We start from the raw sequence: 23,100 nt of genomic DNA on the forward strand, positions 1-23,100 counted from the left end.
CCTCAGGCACATTCTTACAGGGTGTAAAACAAGCCTCACCCAAGGACGCTACACTTGGCGTCACAACCAAGTCCTTAAAAACCTTGCGTCCGCCCTGGAGGACAAGCGAGCTGCCACCAACTCCCTACCACCCCCAGCAGCATCACACCCCTTACGGACGACCTTTGTCCGCGAAGGGGCTAAACCACCGAAGAGCGGCTCTACACCAATAGAGCGAGACCAGCTGCGCTTGGCCCGCGACTGGAAAATGCTAGCTGACATTGGCCGGCAACTTGTGTTTCCTCCGGAGATCGCAACCACCACCCTAAGACCTGACATGGTGCTCTGGTCCCGTTCGCTCAAGAAGGTCTTCATCATTGAGCTCACAGTACCCTGGGAGGACTCAGTAGATGAGGCTTATGAGCGAAAACATCTGCGCTATGCCGATCTAGCTGCCGAAGCACTGGCATCATGGCTGGAACACAGAAGTCCGACCAGTGGAGGTGGGCTGCAGAGGTTTTGTGGCAACATCTACAACCAGACTGCTTAGAGACCTGGGAATTAAGGGCCAGAGCCAGCGTTCGGCAATCAAAGCTGTATCGGAGGCGGCAGAAGGCAGCAGTCAGTGGCTCTGGATGAAGAGGAAAGACCCCAGCTGGGCCCCAAAGTGAGAGGGCCAGGAGGTATGCAGTCAACAATGCTTGACTCAGGGAGGAGGACGCCCCTGCCATGCATAGTCCCATGGGATGTTGGCTATCAACAACAAGGCAACTCCTATGACTAATTGGGAATGGGACGCAAGCGTAGGATTGATCACCCTGTCGCTGGCCGCCTTTGGGGAGGGTGTATAGTATGAAAGGCCGAAACACCCTAGGAACCAAAGGGTCACTACTGACGATGCGCTCCCCAAATTTCACCAGGCTCACTGTTCATGAACTCTTGGAAGTGCTTGCACAAAGGATAGTAACATCTCATCCTGTGTTCTTTGGAATCTGGCTTGTCATTCAGTGGCGGTTTACTGCTTGAGGCTGATGGAGGCAGAGGGAATGGGAGTGAGACTCGGGCATTACCGTGATGCGGATCAACGCGTCAATCTGATTGACTACACATAGGCCGCATGCCAGGGGGTGCTCCTTGCACCTGTTGGAGCCTCCCTGAGACAACTGCTGGAGTCAAGGCCTGAGACTGAGAGCAGAGGCGACACGGGAAGGGACCGCGTCTGTGAGTGTCAGGGTCGAGAGACGTGGGCGACTCAACACTTTACATTGTGAGTGTGTGTGTGGGGTGTGTATGTATGTAGGCTATAGCATATTCAGGCTATAAACTGCCTGTGTGTAGGCTACACGGGAGATGGCTATTTTTTGCGTATAAATGTGTGTATGTATGTGACGACAACCGAAGACCGACGAGATGCGAGACCCAGACTTGATTCCACAGACGAGCCAAGAAGACTCGGGACTGCCCCTTTATGCTCCTGGGCGTGGCATCGCTCCGCCTTCGGCCACGCCCCCTTCGATACCTTTCTCGGAAGGATCTCGACTGAGCATCACGTGCCCCTCAAGCCCCCCTCACTACCCTGTCCTGTGCCCTAACAGGAGCCGGCGCGAACACCCTCGCGACACCATTTACGTCACTACATATGAATGTGTGTATCTGTGGATTTAGCCTATGAGCGTGTGTGATGAACCCTGGTTAAGATGTTTGCTTGCTCCGCTACAAACCTCACCACAGTTGACATAAGTAGCAATTGATATCTGAACTGGTTCTAAGTCCTTCCTTAGGTTGACTCGGCCTTAAATAACTATCTGGTGCAATGGGTAATCATCGGCACCCAAAAAGACAAAGGAGGCCGGTCGTATTTCTGACCACACCACCCCTCGTGCTCCATGCCAGCCTGCATAGGGTTCTCGGGAACAGCACAGCACTTGCCCCAGAAGTCTGTGAAGGCCACGTGTTAAATTTTAGTTTGGATCTCGTGCTGTAGAAAGAGTAGACAAAGGAAAATGAGAATGCCCTACACGTTCTCTATAGGGAGCGCGAGTTTTTGCTGCGTGTGAAGTGGGCTTGCACGCGACGGAGCGACTAACGCGATGCACACTAGAAAAGTATAACACTGGAGTGTGTGTGTGTCACAAGCGAGGAAACAAAAACCTCGTGTTTATTACTCTTTGGTTCTTTCGGTAAAGTCACGTAGGTATAAAATTTAATAAATTAAATCACAACGTTTCGATTGCAACACAAGCAATCATCATCAGGTGGGAAACCCACAGCAAGATAATTTTTTAGGTAGCCACTTGAGTTTTGCACTTTTAAATAATCATCTAGTTTGACAAACTCATTTCTTTAGAACTGATTTTTGTGTTTAGTGTGTTGTCCTTCCACAACACCTCTGATTATTACGGTTGACTACGTAGGGTGTGAAAGAAGTTCAACATACAGTGCATCAACTTGCACGGCTTCATCTGGGGCAGTGGTTTGTTGGAGGAAATGTTTATTTTCCGCCTGAATATAATTCTGGGAACTCCCAAGTATGCATTCAAACCAATACAATAAAACTACTAAAACTAACACTGTTTATATTACTCTTTGCTTCTTTCGGTAAAGTCAGCAATTGTTTATTGCTGAGGTTATTTCCACCTGATGACGGGCACTTGTGTTGCGCCCGAAACGTCGTGATTTAATTTATTTTATTTTATATCTACGTGACTTTACCGAAAGAACCAACGAGTATGGATCCCTGCAGTCACGAAAACTTAAAATATCGTGTTTATTGCTCTGAGGGGGTCCATTAGGGCGGAGTCACGAAATCACAGCCATATTCAGGCACCGTCTGACCCGGTATGGGCGGGGGGGGGTCCTCAATGTAAACGCTCGTCCGAAGAGGGAGAGAGGTGCAGTGATGCCGCATATCCTCCACCACCACTGGGTGCCGTGCTGACTGACACGGGCCGCTCCGCACAGCGACCCGTTCCCTTGGAGGCCTTGTGCTGTGGGAGTCGCTCCTCGTTGGCTCTCACAACTTTTGTTAGATCCGCGCTGCTGCTCTTCACACGAGAGCCAATGAATTCATTCTCGATGCTGATATTTAGCCACATTTACCGTATATCTAAAAAATGATCATCTGTATTCAGTTGTTTAATGACTCAACTGAAACCATCAAGTCACTGCACGTGAAAAATATTTTAATTGTGAGCAAATCAAATTCGGATTTTAACTCGGGATCTCTGTGTTGCCTGTGCCACTCGGCCCTGCCCAATCATAGTTTAATTTTTGGCCGCAGAACAGCTCTGTTCTGAACACAACCGGTTTTGGAAGCACGAGAGGAATGATGTAGATCCTATCCCGGCGCTCTGCAACAGCAAGGTCCATCACGCAAAATGACACGTAGATGTTATACTCGCTTTTAAAACAAGGAGGTCAGGGAGTATTACCCGCTTGATGAAGAACTGCATTAAATGTTGTACGAATTTTAGAATGGAGCGGATTGCATGGTGTAGAAATAGTGCCCCGGGCGAGGTGAGTGACGCCTCGTTTCTGCTGATCGATGGACTGTCAGGGCAGTGACGTCGGCAAGCAGGTGCAGGTCACGTGGCCGTCGCCTGATGAAGGAAGTTTTAATTACTGGCGAAACGTCGTACTCAGATTGTAAATGTTGTGGCTTGGCTCTCCAACACACCGGTGTGCTGTACTAGTGACGAATTGGCATGTTATGTTTACGTAACAACCCTTACTAGTTCGCTGTGTCGGGTGTTGGCAGGTTTAACGACACATTTTTCTATTTACGCGATCTAACCTCAAAAAACCCCTCTATTATGGCTTGTTGTTTGTTTGCTCGCTGAGGTGTGTAGTCTCCTCATACTGCTTCTCAGTGCGCTACGAACCCTGCGACCCGAGCTCGATTCCCGCTCAAGGCCACCAACACCAGTGACGATTATTTTAACCAGTCCCAGGCATTCCCTAGGTCGACTCAGCCTTAGATTAGTACCTGGTGCGACGTGTAAACATTGACACTCGAAAGACAAAGGCGGTTGGCTCTGGTACTGGCCACCCACCCCCTCCTGTGCCGTGCTGGCCTTCATAGGTGCTCGCTAAGGCACTTGCCTTCGACAGTGTGTTGAGGCTATACAGGTAACCTTTGTCTTTGTCTTGTGTATGACGAGCAGGTGCGGTGTCGTTAGTGCATGCCAATGTAAACGCTCACATTCGTTGGGGACATTTGCACGTTCTGCTTTAAGCTCAGTCACGGCAAGCTGCGATGTATAGATTGTGGGTGCAGGGAAAACCACAATACATTAGATAATTATCTAATTAATTCTCAGTGACCCAGAATTAGTAAAGTCGGACTACATTTATTTCGGAAGAATTTTGACTGTAGACCAGTGTAATAGGTGAAATATATCAACCAATACACACTACAACTACGATCAAAATGATAAATATCCCCACCATCAGAATAATAACCAACACTATCAACAGTAGATTTTTCAATCATCACCACCAAACGAATTATAGCAAAACTCCACTATTATCAGATGTATGACCAACACCACCATCATAATTATAACACTCACCACAACCATTAGAATAATTAATCAGCACTATCACCATCCGAATTATAACCGCACTACCACCCGAATCATAACCATCACCGTCATTAGAATTATAACAAACACAACCACCATCAGATTAATAATCAACACTACCATCAACAGTTGGAGGTGCATCTTATCAGGTACGTCTGTGTCACCAGATGTGTGTACCTTTATTGGCATCGGCACACATCCACGAGGCTTGTCGCGAACTTCCCACAATAAATATCTGGGATCCACGCACGTTACAATAATCAATAGTCCGTAATAAAATGTCTTTTTTAAAATATGGTGGTTGACGTTATTAGAATATTCCATTAGCCTCACTTTATACAGCCACAGTCGTGGCACAATTTTTCTTCTATATTACCTACACTCAAAAAATATCTAAAAAGTTGTCAGTTGTGTTGGGGCCGCTGGTCCCCGGAGTCCATCCCTGCTCCGTGCCTATGGCAGGGGCTCCGCCGTGCGCCGACCCCTCGCTGCTCTGCGAGCAGCTGCTGCCGTCGCTGGGCTCATCGCCCGACGGCTCCCCTCCCTGGTCCGTCCCTCCGCGAGCTCGTGTGAGAGGCATAGCTCGCCGCACGCCCTCGTTCACCTGCAGACGCTGCGTTGTCTCTCCACGGATCACGCGCTATTAAAACGGGGGTCGGGGGCGAACGGCGCTGCCCTCACACTGCGCGAGTCCCGGCGGCGACAGACGGATCGGGGACCTGCGGACGCACCGACCCCTTCACCCACACTACGAGCGCACACACCTGCACACACGCGACACCCACTCGTGCGCCGCTCTACGCAGAGCTCACTCACGTGGTGAACCACAGTGTACACACGCGCACCCACACGCTCACACTGCACGACAATATCACGCGAGACCACGCTTCGCTATTAATGATTTATTATCTGATACCTGGTAATTTAATGTTAAATCAGTGAGTCGACGAGGCTGGCCTACGCTGATACCTTTATACCTATTCCCGATTTATCTGCTATGATTCTAATTCACCTACTTACTTCCTGCTGGATGCCCACGGCGGTTCGTTGATCCCGTGCTCGCAGCGCACCTCGATGCGTCTCACGGACGATCGGGTCGCTGGACTGGAGAGCGTCCTGTCGCCTGGCGCTGGAGAGAAGAGAGCTATTTTCCCTCTGCGCCCCTCTATTTATCCTCCCTACCTCAAAGGGGATGCTGCGCTAAACAATGGGCTCGCGATCCTCTGGCACGCGCACGGCGGTTCTGGGCGCTGTTGATATGCTAATCAGTGTGCTGCGTGCAAGGCGTAAATCCTACTTAATCCCTTACCCTCCCTAACAATGGGGCCTGCGCGCTCAAGCGCAATTATCCCAACCCTCCATGACTATGCGCAACAGCCCCTGTGACCCCCCTATTCATGCTGTCCCGTGCCTCCCCTGCTCGCCCCGTCGACCCGTGGGAGTGTGTGTGGGGGGAGATGCGCTTCAACCGCGGTGGCCGAATGCCCCACGCCGCGACCACACCATATTAAGGCCGGCCGCAGCGCCGCGGTGCCACGTAGCACGGGGGAGGTCATCCAATCCCCTGATCGCCGGAAACCGTGAGAATTAATCCCGATAAGGGTCTCTCGGATAAAAACCGGTCGGCCAGGCGACCTCCCCTCGGAGCTCTATGGGGGGGGGGGAAATGAGTGCGGGTGTGTTCATGTGAGGTGAGGTGAGGGGGACGCGGGGTCGGCTCCGTTGCTTGGTGGTGGCGAGGTCGGGGATTTGGTGCCTGCCGAACGGCTTCGTGGCGGCGGCATCACATAGCCCCCCGAGGTGCCAGTCCCCGTCCCGGGTTGACTGGAGCACCTCGCTTGGGCCGCGCCCACGAGGAAACGTTGCGGGGTCCGGGGGATCCGTCCGGACCTGGTGGCTGGCCTCGGGGCGGGTGGTTCCGTCCTCTGTAGCTCCTGCGGCGGTCTCCTCCTCCACTCCAGCGGCTCTCCCCGTCCCCCGGCACCTGTGGGCTGGGGCACAAACTCAGCAGCGGAAGGGTTTAGTGGCCGTCGTCCGCGCCGTCTCCGGACTGGATCGGGGCGTCTCGGGGACCAGGCGGGGCCCATGTAGTGTGCGAGGCCCCCCAACACGAGGGGTGCGGGTACTCCGGGATTTCGGGGCTTTCGGGTGACGGAGTCCTCTCTCGCCGGGGCCGCTTTCCATGGTTTTAAGCGGCGGACATTGACCACCGTCTCTCGACCCCTCTCCCCGCCGTAAATTAGTACCGTCCAGGGGGATATCTGCCGCACCACGGTCCAGGGTCCCCGCCAGTAGGTCGTCAGTTTCCCTACCTGCCCGGCCCCGACGCGAGGGGTGTGTAGCCACACCTTAGCGCCTGTCAGGAATAAGGGGGGTTCCATGCGGGGTCGGGTGCCCTGTTCCTGCCGCCGATGCGCGGCTTCCCCTTGCGGGTATGCTCGGCCTCGGGCTTCTCGCAGGGTCTCCAACAGGTGTTCCACGGGGCGGCTTCCCTCCTCCGGCTGGGGGGAAGGGACGCCGAATAGCAGATCTGCGGGTAAACGAGACTCACGGCCGAACATCATTAAAAACGGGGTTTGTCCCGTCGACGTGTGTACGGTGGTGGCGTAGGCGAAAAAGGCGTAGGGGAGGTGTTCGTCCCAATCCCGTTGATTTGCGGCCGCCATACGTTTGAGTTTCCCCGCTAGGGTCTGATTCATGCGCTCTACCATACCGTTCGCTTGGGGGTGATACGCTGTGGTTCGGTCCTTCTGGATTCCGAATTCTCGGCACAGTGCCTGGAACAGCTCGGCCTCGAACTCGCTACCCTGGTCGGTGAGGACTCGTTCCGGGATCCCGTGCTTGAGTACGTAATGTTCTACGAATGCCCGGGCCACCACCAAGGCCGTTTTATCAGGGATGGCCACTGCCACGGGGTAGCGGGTGAAATACTCTACTGCGACTAGAATATACCGGTTGCCTCGATGGGATCGTGGGAATGGCCCCTGTAGATCGATCCCGACCAGCTGATTCGTGCGGCTGACGCGGAACGGCCTTAGGGGTACCTGGTATCGTGCCGGTTTCGGCCCGCACTGCTGACAGGCGCGGCAGCCCTGTACCCAGGCCGCCACGTCTTGTGCCAATTTGGGCCAGAGATACTGGCGACGCAGGGTCTCTCGAGTGCGTCGTTCCCCATCGTGGCCCCCGAGTGGGTGGTCATGCACCAGCCGTAGCAGCTGGGGTCGCACCTGGGCAGGAACACAGATGCACCCTGGCTGGCCGGCCTCGGTTAACTCCCGTACCACTCCGTTCTGCACACACAACCGGGCATACAAACCGCTCCAGGGTCCTGGTAGGGCGCTCTTTTCCTCCCGCAGTGCCGCCTCCACGGCCGCCAGATCCGGATCTCGCTGCTGGGTCTGTCTCAGCTGCTCGTCGTTCAGGCCCGGGAAGGCGCAGCCGACGTCCTCCTGGATCCGTCCGATCGGGTCCCGAGCCGCGGGTCCCGCGCTTGCCGGGCGGTCGACGGGATCCTCGGTGCCACCTGTGAGGGTCTCTGTGGCGCACACTGCACTCTCTCTCGCTGGGGGGGGGGTCAGTGGCCGCGGCCTCTCGGGGGTCCGTTGCCTGCCGGCAGCGTCCCCCCGTGAAACAGGGGCAGGCCTCCTCCGCCCTTGTCTCGGCGTACACCGTGGGCCGCCTCGACAAGGCGTCCGCGTTTGCATGCGTCCGGCCAGCCCGATACTCGATTTGCAGGTTGTACTCCTGCAACTGCGCCAACCAACGGGCCATCTGCCCCCGCGGCTCCTTGAATGTAAGAAGGAACTGAAGAGCATAATGGTCAGTGCGTACGCGACATCTCCTGCCGTACAAATACGGCCGGAACTGCTTACATGCGAAAATCACAGCGTACAACTCTTGGCGGGTCACGCAATAGTTCAGCTCGGCCCCACTCAAGGTCCGGCTGGCGTATGCGATGACTCGTTCCGTCCCATCCTGTACCTGTGACAACACCGCGCCCAGCCCGCTGCTGCAGGCGTCGGTGTCCAAAATAAAATCGGTGGTAAAATCGGGGAAAGCGAGGGTGGGGGCGTGGGTGAGGTGGTCTTTGAGAGTGGTGAAGGCCGTCTGGCAGGCCCCCGTCCACTGATAGGGGTGCTTAGGGGAAGTGAGTTGGGTGAGGGGGCGTGCAATCTCGCTGAATCCCTTTACAAATCGACGATAATAGGTGGCAAGCCCCAAAAATGATCTGATCTCCGTCAGATTCCTTGGCCGTGGCCACTCCACTACGGCGCGTACCTTCTCCGGATCGGTGTGCACGCCTGCCTCGCTGACGCGATGCCCGAGGTACCCCACCTCGCGTTGTGCGATGTAACACTTACGTGGCTTGAGCTTGAGATGAGCTGCTCGCAGTCGCTGGAACACCTCTCGAAGCCTGGACCAATGCTCAGACAAAGATCTACTGAACACTATCACATCGTCCAAGTAAATCAGGCACTGTTCCCATTGCAAGCCCCGCATCACCAACTCCATCAGCCGCTGGAACGTCGCGGGCGCATTGGTGAGTCCGAACGGGAGTACTCGAAACTCGAATAGCCCCATCGGGGTGGTGAATGCGGTTTTCGGCCGATCCTCCTCCGCCATCTCCACCTGCCAGTACCCGGACGCGAGATCGAGGGTGGAAAAATATCGCGCTCCGGCGAGGCTGTCGAAGGTGTCGTCGATGCGGGGTATAGGGAAGGCATCGCCGAGCGTGACTGCATTTAGTTTACGGTAATCGACGCAGAACCGTGTTGACCCATCCTTTTTCGTTACTAGTACCACCGGGGCTGACCAGGGGCTCGCCGAGGGCTGAATTATGTTATCGCGAAGCATGTCCCCAACTGCCTCTTTGATTTGGGCGCGTTCGGGTGCGCCCACTCGGTACGCAGGGAGTTTGATGGGTCGGGCTGCACCGGTGTCAATTTGGTGCTTAACAAGATCGGTCCGACCCACGTCCGAGTCGTGTTCACTGAATACGTCGGCATACTCCCGCAGTAACTCGCGCAGCCGATCGGCCCCTCCCTTAGGTAAATCCGCCCATGGTACATGTAACGCGTCGAGCAGGGGAACGACCTCGGCTCGGGGAGTCGGGCCGACTCGCCAGGCCAGGTCCTGGTCACCCTCAGGATGCCCGGGGTCCTCAGCCCAGAGTGCGAACACCGAGTCGTTAGAGTGGCGTGCGTGCAGGGGGTGTACTGTGGCTATCGGGGTGCGCCGTCGCAGTATCGCTGGGGTATTGTGGGGGTTAAACATCCGCATAAACAATCGGTCCCCATCTGCGTTTACCAACGTGGCGGATCCCACAACCCCATACCGTTTTGCCAACTCCGGGTGAGGAGTTAGCATTACCTCCCCTGATGGTCGGAGCGCGGGGTCGGTGGGGGATGTTGCCACCGGCACCAGCATCTCGGTGAGCGGGCCGATGGTGACTGTCGTCGCCAGGATAGCGGCCACAGGTGCAAAGCGGCGGCGCGTTGGTTCTCGTCCCAGGAACGGTATCCGCTCGCCGTTGCTCTCCATGGTGGCGCATCGCTGGCGGGGTTGCACGTTGAGTCCCAACCGTTCTAGGAGGTCGGTGCCTGCGATACACTCGTGACACAACGCACTCGACACGTAGAACTCCTGCGTGCACACCTGGCTGCCTATGCGGACCTCTAGGGTGGCTCTCCCCAGCAGTCCCATTCCGGCTCCGCTCGCAGTGTGCAGCGCGCGGTCCGGGGCCTGCAGGTGACGCACGTCGACCCCGATCGCGCTGCAGTGCGCTGCGCTCACGAGCGAGGCCACCGCCCCCGTGTCCAGCAGGATTCGGGTACGCACTCCGTTTACCTCCCCTTCCACCAGCGACGTGGCCCCCGTGATCCCCGCCACCAGCTCCCGCAGCCAGTCGCCAGGAGTCACCGTTTCTGTGGGCGTTGTTGCTGGAACCTGTGTGGAGATCACTCGCTCGCCATTATTCTCATTATCGTCTATTTGTATCGGGACCGCGTCGATTGCACCCCTAGTTGGTCCGCTTTCTAGGGGGCGTTGGAGTTTAACCCCCGCGTCTGCCTAGCTCGGGTGATTTCAGGACAGTCTCTCACTAGATGCCCTCGGCGGTCGCACATATAACATGCCCGGGGAGGGGGGGCGGCTCCGTAGCGGGTCCCCTGTCCGCTCCCTCTCCCTCCCCCAGTACGCAGTTGTCCCACATCGGACTCTAATTGGGCTACTCTCCCGGCCAGCCCCCCTACGGTCGAGCGTAGTTCCCCCATCTCAGACTGGAGGGTCTTCATATTTTTATTCGCTTCCTCGCGTACCTGGGTTACCCTCTCACCTACGTGGGTTACCCTCTCCCCTACTTGGGTTACCTTACCGTCCATTCGGTCTACTCGGCCAGCAATATCTCCCATGCCGGTCTGTAACCCAGCTACCCAACCCGGGGTTGTCTCGCGGGGTTTCTGGGCCTCTCTTGCCCGTCTCCCCATGGGGCTGGCGGGCTCATCCTCATCCTCCTCCTCGTCAGGGATCAGGCTCGCCACGGTGTACTCCTGTCCCGACCCTCGGAGCTGCGCGCGTTCGCTGGAGAGCTCCTCACACTCCAGCGCTTGCTCGACTAGGGTATCGAAAGGGAGGCCTGCGCTACTCTTTTTGGGCTGCCACCACGCGGTGCGAGCTAGGTACCTGAGTAGCTTGTCTGCAGCTAGCGCGTCAATGACCTCCTTCGAGAACTCTGGACGGGCGATCCGGGTTAGTGATCGCACGTCCTCAGCGTAGTCTCGGAAGTCCTCGCCAGTTTGGCGTCGGCGCGCCTCTAAGGCGGTCTTCGCCCGTATCGCGTTGCGCGTGCCGAAACGCAGGTCTAATCTACGCATTAGTTCTTCTAGTTGGGTTTGCGCGCTTTCGGGTAGTGCCTCTACAAAGTCGGCTGCCCGCCCGTCTAAGTTTAACGTAAGATGTCGCAACGCCTGCGCGTCCGACCAGCCATTAAGCTCTTTAGCCCCTATGATATTACGGGAAAACGCTTTCCATGTAGGGGTCCCCTGGCCGGTGAACACATGCCTTACCTTTGCGTGGAGTAGCGCGCCACCTTCCCGTGAAGATGTGAGGGTTCGTCCCACTTCTGGCACCAAGTTGTTGGGGCCGCTGGTCCCCGGAGTCCCTCCCTGCTCCGTGCCTATGGCAGGGGCTCCGCCGTGCGCCGACCCCTCGCTGCTCTGCGAGCAGCTGCTGCCGTCGCTGGGCTCATCGCCCGACGGCTCCCCTCCCTGGTCCGTCCCTCCGCGAGCTCGTGTGAGAGGCATAGCTCGCCGCACGCCCTCGTTCACCTGCAGACGCTGCGTTGTCTCTCCACGGATCACGCGCTATTAAAACGGGGGTCGGGGGCGAACGGCGCTGCCCTCACACTGCGCGAGTCCCGGCAGGGACAGACGGATCGGGGACCTGCGGACGCACCGACCCCTTCACCCACACTACGAGCGCACACACCTGCACACACGCGACACCCACTCGTGCGCCGCTCTACGCAGAGCTCACTCACGTGGTGAACCACAGTGTACACACGCGCACCCACACGCTCACACTGCACGACAATATCACGCGAGACCACGCTTCGCTATTAATGATTTATTATCTGATACCTGGTAATTTAATGTTAAATCAGTGAGTCGACGAGGCTGGCCTACGCTGATACCTTTATACCTATTCCCGATTTATCTGCTATGATTCTAATTCACCTACTTACTTCCTGCTGGATGCCCACGGCGGTTCGTTGATCCCGTGCTCGCAGCGCACCTCGATGCGTCTCACGGACGATCGGGTCGCTGGACTGGAGAGCGTCCTGTCGCCTGGCGCTGGAGAGAAGAGAGCTATTTTCCCTCTGCGCCCCTCTATTTATCCTCCCTACCTCAAAGGGGATGCTGCGCTAAACAATGGGCTCGCGATCCTCTGGCACGCGCACGGCGGTTCTGGGCGCTGTTGATATGCTAATCAGTGTGCTGCGTGCAAGGCGTAAATCCTACTTAATCCCTTACCCTCCCTAACAATGGGGCCTGCGCGCTCAAGCGCAATTATCCCAACCCTCCATGACTATGCGCAACAGCCCCTGTGACCCCCCTATTCATGCTGTCCCGTGCCTCCCCTGCTCGCCCCGTCGACCCGTGGGAGTGTGTGTGGGGGGAGATGCGCTTCAACCGCGGTGGCCGAATGCCCCACGCCGCGACCACACCATATTAAGGCCGGCCGCAGCGCCGCGGTGCCACGTAGCACGGGGGAGGTCATCCAATCCCCTGATCGCCGGAAACCGTGAGAATTAATCCCGATAAGGGTCTCTCGGATAAAAACCGGTCGGCCAGGCGACCTCCCCTCGGAGCTCTATGGGGGGGGGGGGAAATGAGTGCGGGTGTGTTCATGTGAGGTGAGGTGAGGGGGACGCGGGGTCGGCTCCGTTGCTTGGTGGTGGCGAGGTCGGGGATTTGGTGCCTGCCGAACGGCTTCGTGGCGGCGGCATCACAGTTGATGCCTTGAATATTTTAAACGTTACATTATTATTATTATTAGTTTCGAGCAGGAACCCGCAGCACTTGCAATATTTGGGCAGTCCCTGATTTACAAAGGGGGGCTGTTCCGAAGACATACACACACACACACTGACGTTCACACACACTGACGTTCACACGCAACACAAAGACAAAGATCTCCCTATAGCCTTAGCATACTGTTGGGGCAAGTACTGTTAGCAAGCTGCACATCTGAAGGCCGCAGTGGGTAATAACATGTCTTTATATCGGGTGTGGACCAATCAACTTCAAGGACAGTGCACATTATCAGAGTTATGTTCTTTTGTTTGTATTATGACTGCAGGTATTGCAGTCTATGCAAACATGACTCCTTGTAAAAAGGTGTCAGTTTTGTTGCCAGATAGAAGGGTAAAGAACCAATTATCATATTTTTACTGGCAAATGAGGTTCCCATACTGTAGATGCTTGCCCCGAGCTCTCATACTCTGATGGTGCATTGTCCTTGAGTTGTGCGCCTTTTGGCGTCATCTGGTCCAACCCATATGAGACTAGGCTTTAAGGAAAGCTGTCTCGGGTGTGGACCAATCAACTTCAAGGACAGTGCACATTATCAGAGTTATGTTCTTTTGTTTGTATTATGACTGCAGGTATTGCGGTCTATGCAAACATGACTCCTTGTAAAAAGGTGTCAGTTTTGTTGCCAGATAGAAGGGTAAAGAACCAATTATCATATTTTTACTGGCAAATGAGGTTCCCATAGTGTAGATGCTTGCCCCGAGCTCTCATACTCTGATGGTGCATTGTCCTTGAGTTGTGCGCCTTTTGGCGTCATCTGGTCCAACCCATATGAGACTAGGCTCTAAGGAAAGCTGTCTCGGGTGTGGACCAATCAACTTCAATGACAGTGCACATTATCAGAGTTATGTTCTTTTGTTTGTATTATGACTGCAGGTATTGCGGTCTATGCAAACATGACTCCTTGTAAAAAGGTGTCAGTTTTGTTGCCAGATAGAAGGGTAAAGAACCAATTATCATATTTTTACTGGCAAATGAGGTTCCCATAGTGTAGATGCTTGCCCCGAGCTCTCATACTCTGATGGTGCATTGTCCTTGAGTTGTGCGCCTTTTGGCGTCATCTGGTCCAACCCATATGAGACTAGGCTCTAAGGAAAGCTGTCTCGGGTGTGGACCAATCAACTTCAAGGACAGTGCACATTATCAGAGTTATGTTCTTTTGTTTGTATTATGACTGCAGGTATTGCGGTCTATGCAAACATGACTCCTTGTAAAAAGGTGTCAGTTTTGTTGCCAGATAGAAGGGTAAAGAACCAATTATCATGTCTTCATAGTTAATGTATCTGTCAATTTACGGTGGTGGGCATTATTATGAAACATAAAATAAAATAACTAATACTGCCCACGCGCATTTGCGTGGGATATAACTTGTGCGACTTTTTATTTCCAAATGGCACTCACTGGCCTACTTTCAATTAACGACGATAATGTAACAGTCCTCCATGATGGTTCCCACAACATCGAAATTCCCTACCCCCGACACGCTGACGTTAATCCCTGTACCGAGTTGACCGGGAGTAATCCCGACATATTCAGACGTGGTATTGGTGGCTGGGAATGAGGAGACACGGATGAGGGGGAAGGAAAGGAAATGGGATAGGGGGGGCGTCTAGATAAGAGGGGGGGGGGGATGTCGGCAGGAGTGAAAGGAGAGAGTTGTGGACGAAAGAGGGTGCTGTGTGTGATAGAGAAGGTGGAAATAAAGGACTGGAACCATTGCCTGTCTGTGTTGGTGAAGAGTACTGCAATAATGACATCGACATCATTTACAACATAACATATCAACACCAACACAGATTTGACATATCAACAAAAATATATCAACAACAAAAGGACACGTCAATATGACGTGTATAAACATAAGGAAGACATCTGTACACTAATTTAATGGTTAAGGGTATTGGCAGCATTGTTTTGTGATGTTGGTAGCTGGTACTGTGGAAATGCAGTAACGGCACTGTGGAACTGATGCGCGCTGTGATACACGGCGTGCCTTCCTCTTCCCCAATCTTCTGGCAGAATCTCTGTGGAGCGTTCTCTCATTTCCTGAATCTTTTTCACTTGCTATCTCTCACACTATATTTAAACAAATGACTGTCACACGTAGCATATTTATGTTGTTGCAGTAGACTCACGCGGAGACGAGGAACAAGCGCCATAAAATCGCTGCGGTAGCGAGGGGCGTTTCAGCCTCCCCCTGCCTCCATTGTAGGAACTTCTGCCGCGTGTTGGATGGTGGCTCAAAGACGGCCACCATCTCTCTGTAGGTCCGTTGAAGTGTGGCCCTCGACTCGACTGGAACGGCTCAGAATGCTCCAAGAGCGTCGTTGTCGAGGGCTGTTGACAGGACCCACAGAGCCTCCTTTTTCGTCAAACCTATGGACTGGTAGGCCACCTCAAAACGGTGAGTAAAAGCAGCCCAGTCCCTGCCCGCAGCGACGAATTCTTTGCGCTCTCGGAGCTGGCTCGGTCGCTCCCCGGGACGCTGTTGCCATGGCGGCCGGTTGCCGCGTCGCGTTGGTCACAGGAAAAATGGCCACCGGTTCCTACATTGCGGCAGAAATGGCGGCCAATTCCTGCATTGTGTACGCCGCGGTAGCGGCAGCATTTGTGGTCTGCGATCATACTGGCTCCGCCGCAGCAAGCGTGGTGGCTGGCGATCACGCGGGCTCTGCAGTCGCATCTCGTCCCGCGCTCTCTATGGCCCCCGTGCTTGCCGCTGGCTGTAAGGAGCAGGTCGAGTCGTCCTGCAACCTCCTGCCACCCCTCTTGGTTTGTGGCTGTGGCTGCTTGGCGTCCGGCTCCATCTTCTCCCGCCATTTCTGATCATTCCAGGGTTGCTTTGACTGGGATCCCTGTTCCCGGGGCTGCTTGGAGGGGGGCTTCTTCAACTTCCTCTCCTTCATCCGAAGTTGCACCCGGTTGGTTTTTTCTTTTGCCATATCTTAACATTTAATTCATCCAACTTTTGACACCAGTTGCAACGACTCTGGACTCACGTAATTGTATCTTAGTATCACGTCGTCATGGGATAATGCCGACGTGGAGATTGTATGACCAAGCAGACAGTGACAACGTGAAGACAACGACGACGTGAAGACAGCAGCGATGGCCCAAGTCCCTCTCTGCAGGCCTTGAATATCCTTTTCGATTCTCCGGGGGGAATTTCTCCAGCTGTTTCTTTTGAAAACTCTGGAGGATTTCCCCATCAAGATCCTCCAGACTTGCTGGCGCCTTCTTTTTGCCTCCAGCCATACACTGGGGAATTTCCCAACCAAGGACCTCTGGGGAATTTCTCAACCAAGCCCCTCCAGACTTGCTGGCACAGTCTTTGCATATGAAACAATTAGTGATTGTCGCAGTTGGTCAAATTTAGTGACAGTGGCAGCCCAGTAATGGTTCGGGGGTTGTCCACTGAGAGGAGATGGAGCAGTGAAAGCCATTGGATTGTTACATTTTAGGATGGTAATAAATGTCGACGGCTTATGATGCCTATTTTTCAGCAGTTGATTGATCATGGATTTTGATAACGTTTTCCTTACTGAGGTCGAGTTAGACATTAATCACACATTAACATACACCCTCCTCAGTCGGTTATGTAATGGTAAGAGGCCCCTTGCAGTAACAGCATCGATTATGCACTTCAATTAGAAACAATGTTACCGGGTCAAATATTCACCTCTAGTCCCCGATTTAGTGTCACTAAGATGCTTGTAAGTGCATATTTTTCCACCAAAATATTTCGCCTGGAACATCCATTGAGCTAGACCACTTTGTTACAAGGATGTTTCAACTGACATACAGAGTAAATACATGATACGTACACACATTTTAAATATGTATGACTTTAAGTATGATATCGTTTGTGGGCCGTTTCTGAGTCACGGGAACTATTTGACCATGCGCTGTATGAGATTAAGTTGTGAGCCACAGGTTCATTGCCTGTTTTATAGACATTAACTGCAATGCAGTGCCTTGCTTTACGATTAACATTGTTACGAGTAAATAATGGTGATAATGTTTGCCAACATAAGACCGAATAGTAAACGAAATTATAATTTCCCATCTTCTTCCCAGTTGTTTCCCCTGATTCTCTCTTGTGTTGTTTTTACTTCTGGTAGTTTCATCATCGTGCTGTGAACTCTCACTGTAATAATTACAGACTACATGAGATGTGAAGAAGAGAGCTCGTCGCCAGGAATTTGTAATATCATTTCATATAACACTAGCTTACATAACCAGCGTTGCCCGGGCCAAAAAAAATATTTCAAAACTACTCTTAAAAATCTAACAGCAGCGCGTATTGACTGTGGTGGTACCTGCTATGATTACAGCACTGCATACTGTGGTGGTACCTGCTATCATTACAGTAGTGCATACCGACTGTGGTGGTACCTGCTATGATTACAGCAGTGCATACTGACTGTGGTGGTACCTGCCATGATTATAGCAGTGTATACCGACTGTGGTGGTACCTGCTATCACTACAGTAGTACATGCTGACTTTATAGCAGTAGTTATCGACTCTATAGCACAAAGTACTCACCTGACAGAGTGGCGTGGTGGGGCCTAGTCCTGTGCAGAGCATTCGGCCTCACCTAGATGTTATTTAATTGTTGGTGAAAATATGCTATCCTTCATTATTATTTTAAAGTACATTGTGTTCACTAAATTGATATTATTGAAAGGTTTACATTTTATACATTTCACGATGTACAATTTATTATAATTTTTTCAGGCAATTTTTTTGTGACACTATTCCAAGAAGGTTAAGTTAAGAGATTGTTAGCTAGTCACATTGTTAAAATTAATTGACTGAGAGCAGCGCTCTCTTCATTCGAAATGTCAATCTAAATGCATGCCACCTGGACCTTTCTGTCACCCTATTCTTGATGACCTTTGCCAGGTCTGCATTTTCCACTCAACGTTCTAACATTCCACTCGGACATTTTGATTCGCAAATTCGCTCCGTTGGCTAAATCTGTATTTGCATCATCTGAACCAGTTGTCGTCTTGCGTGCATCATCAGAAATGCGTGTCGCTTCTCGGGCCACTGCACCTAAACATGGCTTGGCGGGAGTTTATGGCTGGCTGCCTACCAAATGCTTACATACATTGTTAAATTGCAAACATTCTCGATGGCAATGTAATAAATACTGAATGCAAATGAGTAAAAGTAAAAAAAATTATCGACTGCCATAAAAGACCTAGATATTCATGTCTTGATAAATTGTATTTACAAGTGTCTATCTTGATATGTAAAAAAACCATGCCGTTCATAATAATACTTGTTTTTAGAACCTCTCTTGCTTTTTTTACAACAGCCCAGTTACAAAAGAGCAAGCTATGTTGTTCTACATAGTCTTCCTTCATGGAAACATCACCGAAGAGAAGTCATTCAAAAGCTACAAAGGATCATACACGAACTGAATGAAAGAGAGCAAAACGTGAACATCGCCAAGCTCGCCGGCGCCTGGATGGATGCCACTGCAACCGTTGCCGGCATTGTCCTGGAAATGTTTGCCGCAATGCCTGTTGGCTTCATCACCACTGCACTTGTCTTCGGAGTGGCTGGTGGAGCCACTGCATCGGGACCTAACACCGTCCAGTCCATTATGGACGAGGCGACATTTACAGAGGCCAAAGATGCTATAGCGCGAGACCAGTAGGGCGGTGAGGATCTGTATGGAAAATTGCAGCACTTGTGCGATGTGGCGGGTGGTAAGAGCATGAGGAGCATGCCTATGGTGATCAACACATGGGTCAGATCGGCTTACATGTTGCTCAAAATGATTCTGCGATGAGGGGATCAGCAAAGGCAGATTTAAAAGTTGCCCACATTGCACTGCGCCGAATTTTCCTTGTCATTGAAATTGTCAGCATTGTCCAGATGGGAGTTGCTTTATACAATGACAGCCAGTCACCGCTGCTCAGCAATTGAATACCATCGTTCATAAACTTCAAATAGATATCATAACCGTGGACCAACCATACGGTCAACTTTAGATGCATCCCAGTATATGTCATAAATTGGCAACAAAAAATTAGTTTACTTGCTATCGGTACATAATCGGTCCTGTTTGAATGTGTAATGACAGAAGTGACACCTGCTGGCCTGGAATGGGAAGTACGGGTACGGGTACTGTTAAAGTAACAACCAATCAGTGAATGAGGTGGATCTGGGCCAAACGTAACAGGTGAGGTTAGCCGATATACTTCGGGAACCTGCTCGAAGGTTCCATGAGAGGGTGTGCCCGGAGGCGGGTCCTATTCACGCCTGGTGGAATATAAGGGGGAGCGGAACCAGAGCTCGGGGCTTGTCCGTGGGGTCTGGGTCCTGGCCGCGTCGCTGCTCGCCGTGATCTCTCTCCGTCATCCGGCCACGTGGAAGATCTTCTGCGGGGTCTCCATCGCGGACAGCGTCACGCCGCTAACCAACGGCGTAGCCGAGTGTAGGCGATGGGACCACGCCGAGTGATCGGCTGTGTATAGTCGTAGAGACGTTATCATCTAAAAATATATCCGCGTGAAGTAAACCAGTGTTGGCCCGTGTTGTGCCTGGTGTGATAAATAAAGAAGTGCCCTCTAGACGACGTGTTGCGGAAGTTGCTCATTTCACATTGATTAAACGGATTAAGGAATCATACTCTTAGGTTTTTTCGGAAGTGAAGTCGATTCTTACAATCGTAAATACATTACTTGATTAGTGAATGTGTAACAAGTGATTGATTACTGGATGTTTCATTCGTATGTGATGCGTGTAATTGGTGCCATAAATGATGCAGAGAATATGAATTAAATAAGCCAATGAAAATGCATATTGTGCTTGATTTCAATTGCAATCCCAAATTATGACAATTATTGCAAATTATAAAAACCCAAACGAGACTCTAGGTTGCAGTGCTAACTTTTCTTCAATAAGACTCTTCTTTCTTGAGAAACTATAGGTTCAAGTAATATTGTGCATTACTTTCCAATATCAATATAACATTTTTATTTGGCCTCTGCGCTATGAACTCGGAAAAGTGAGTTCAATTCCCAGCCATGGCTAAACGATATGCATGGATGCACAACATAGCTCAATACAGATCCTCATAGACATTTGAATTGTAAGGGTAGTGGAGCACAAATTATAGGGGCCGCCCCACCACTGCTCTGCAACAAACATAATCAGAATCATTATTTAAACTGGAGGAATCCGATGAGCTATGAAGCTCGTTTTCACTGATGAATCGGGGTGACCATGAAGTTAGCCGGAACTCTTCTTGTTTGTAGCATCACCACTTTTTTTGTCATTCTAGTGGTTTGTTGCGTGCAGAATCTACAAACAACACATCTCCATGGAATATTCAAATGTATTAGATTACTTCACGAGTCTTCCATTATTAGCACACACGACAGTTGTTTAACTACTTTTGAAATGATTGTATGAGTGTCTTGCCTCACGGCAGATGGGGAGCGTACGTTAACAGGAAGTTCCTGTTTTTTATGCTAATGTTGGTCACGTGACCAGGAAGTGACGATGTTAGATTTCCACTGTACCACGCGGGCTTCAGCCATTACTCAGATAGTAACGAAGCCTGTGACTTTCCTTATTGTGGATGTTACTTGTGATTTAGTAGGTCGAGTCAGACTTGTGCCTATGTTGCGATCCTGAGAGTGATGACGAAGTATCTCATCCACAGTTTAGTGTTAAGTGTAATGCTGTACATTTGGGGTGCAGTGGGATGAATACACTGTGCCTGTATGCAACGCATCAGCTTGTGCCTTTGTCTAGTTGTTCAGGGGTAATGTTGGGGCCTGGTCCTTCCAGGATCTATTGTTATCTGAGACAATGTTCTGATGCTGTGGTGTTCATTGTGTGGTTGTTTTCGAATTATAACAGATGCTGTATCTGTGTTTTCTCACCAGTTTTACCTGTTACAATCAATACATAACGATCGGAGTTGGATGGTCATCCTGGCTCCGAGGGTTTATTGAACACATGGTTATCTACTCGACTAGCGGTGCAACGCAGCGCACAGCGAGGCCGATATAGTAAAAAGATATTCTTCCTGAAGCTCCCAACCAGTGCTGCAGCCAGCTCTCTGCAGCCAAGTAAAAATATATTCTTCCTGAAGCTCCCAACCAGTGCTGCAGCCAGCTCTCTGCAGCCAAGTAAAAATATACTCTTCTTAAAGCTCCCAAGAAGCTCTGAAGCCAGCTCAGCAACCAGCTCTCAAGCAGTCAGCCTGCAGCAAGCAACCAGCTCTCAAGCAGTCAGCCTGCAGCAAGCAACCAGCTCTCATACAGTCAGCCTGCAGCAAGCAAGGAACTCTGCAACGAGTCTACATTAAAATCGTGTTGCAAGCATCGCAGCATGGACAGCCACAGTTCAGCAGGGAGAGATGCTGAAGAAGATGATTCAAAGCAATCCAGGATATCCCATCCTGCCTCAAGAGGACCAAGGGAGTTCAAGGCCCCAGAGGGAGGTCAGGTTGACGCAACGGGCCTTGGAAAGCTATGAGGCTGAAAAACAGGGCCTGGATGCCAGGATACAACGGGCATGGAACCGGGTTGAAGCAGATTTATCTGAAGCTTCAAATGCCTCAGACACAGTGGCCTCAATTCAGCGGGCCATCCAGCGAGTGAATGTGAGCAGCTCAAGCTACAAGCTCCTGGCAAATAGATACATCTCCCTCCTGATGAATGGTGAAAACAGATGAGGGCATTGAGGGAGTGCGCAGACAAGAGCACTTCCTTGATCTGCTCGATGATAATGTCCAGGCAGTGGTACAAGATGCAATGGACCGTGTGGAGGGCTTAAGAGAGATACGATCTCAGCACTCCGTCTCATCCAGGTCCACCTCAAGATCTAAAGCCTCAGCACACTCAAAGACATCATCTACTCGTATGGCAGCAGCTCAGGCACGCGCAGCAGCAGAAGCAGCAAATGCCTGTATTGCCTACATGGCTGAAGAGGAAGCCATGCTAATTGAAAAGGCTCGCATACAAGAAGAAGAGAGTACATTAGCAGCTACTGCCACACAGAAGAAAATTGAGCTGGATGCTAAGTTAAGCACCCTACAACTCAAAAGGGAAACAGCTGCTGCAAGGGCCCAGGCAGAGGTGCTCGAAGCAGCAGCCAACCTGGATAAGGAAGACAATTGGAGTGAGTTTGGCACGCAGATACCTGTCAAGGACCGTGATCAACTCACCAGAAAAAATATTTTGGACTGGTCTGAACAATGCATCAATGCTCCTCCACCAAACCATACTGAACAAAGGGTGGACGTTCAGGCATCGCCATCTCCACACCGAATGAACATGAATGCTGTCTACAGGAATGGTGGAAATGCATATCCCGCCCTGGCAGTTAGTCGCCAACTCAGCGTCGCGCACGTGGGGTCAGACGTGGATGCACCAAGTCAGACCCACATTCCAGACAGTCACATAAGGGGATCCAACCAACGTGATCGAAACCCTTTGGGCCCACAGTCCAACGCCATCGCAAATGACGGCATGCAAGGCAATGCAGCAAATAATAGCACCTCACAAGCGCCAATATGGACACACTCTGGATCAGCAGGACTAGGGGACTTTGCTAGGTACCTGGCTCACCGCGAACTAATCAACACAGGACTCGTTAAGTTTGATGACCACTCTGAGAACTATCGAGCCTGGAGATCTACCTTCAGGAATGCAATCCGAAATGCAGACATCTCTGCAAGTGAAGAACTCGACCTGTTGGTGAAATGGTTAGGAAATGAATCTGCAGAGTACGCAAAGAGGATCTGGTCAGCAAACATTGACGACCCCGCCTCAAGCCTGCATGCGGTGTGGGAGAGGCTCAAGGAGTGCTATGGTAGCCCAGAAACCATTGAGAAGGCTCTCTTCAAGAATTTGCACAACTTTCCAAAAATCTCTGGTCGAGACAATAAAAGGTTACGGGAGCTTGGAAATCTTTT

The 23,100-nt window shown here is 51.8% G+C and overlaps 1 protein-coding gene across 1 annotated transcript; it reads right to left on the minus strand.

Moving 5' to 3' along the window:
• Positions 1-7,093: 7,093 nt before the first annotated feature.
• On the minus strand, positions 7,094-16,095 carry LOC133359913 (protein NYNRIN-like; the record flags this gene model as incomplete). The annotated part of the gene is made up of 2 exons (XM_061578473.1): positions 15,867-16,095; positions 7,094-8,235 (listed from the first exon to the last, which is right to left on the minus strand). Coding segments are annotated over exons 1-2 (1,371 nt in total), but the record flags the coding sequence as incomplete, so codon positions are not given.
• Positions 16,096-23,100: the final 7,005 nt, after the last annotated feature.

The sequence above is a fragment of the Lethenteron reissneri genome, chromosome 66 (genome assembly GCF_015708825.2).
Source record: "Lethenteron reissneri isolate LAM-NWPU_2019-01 chromosome 66, ASM1570882v1, whole genome shotgun sequence".
NCBI lineage: Eukaryota > Metazoa > Chordata > Hyperoartia > Petromyzontiformes > Petromyzontidae > Lethenteron > Lethenteron reissneri.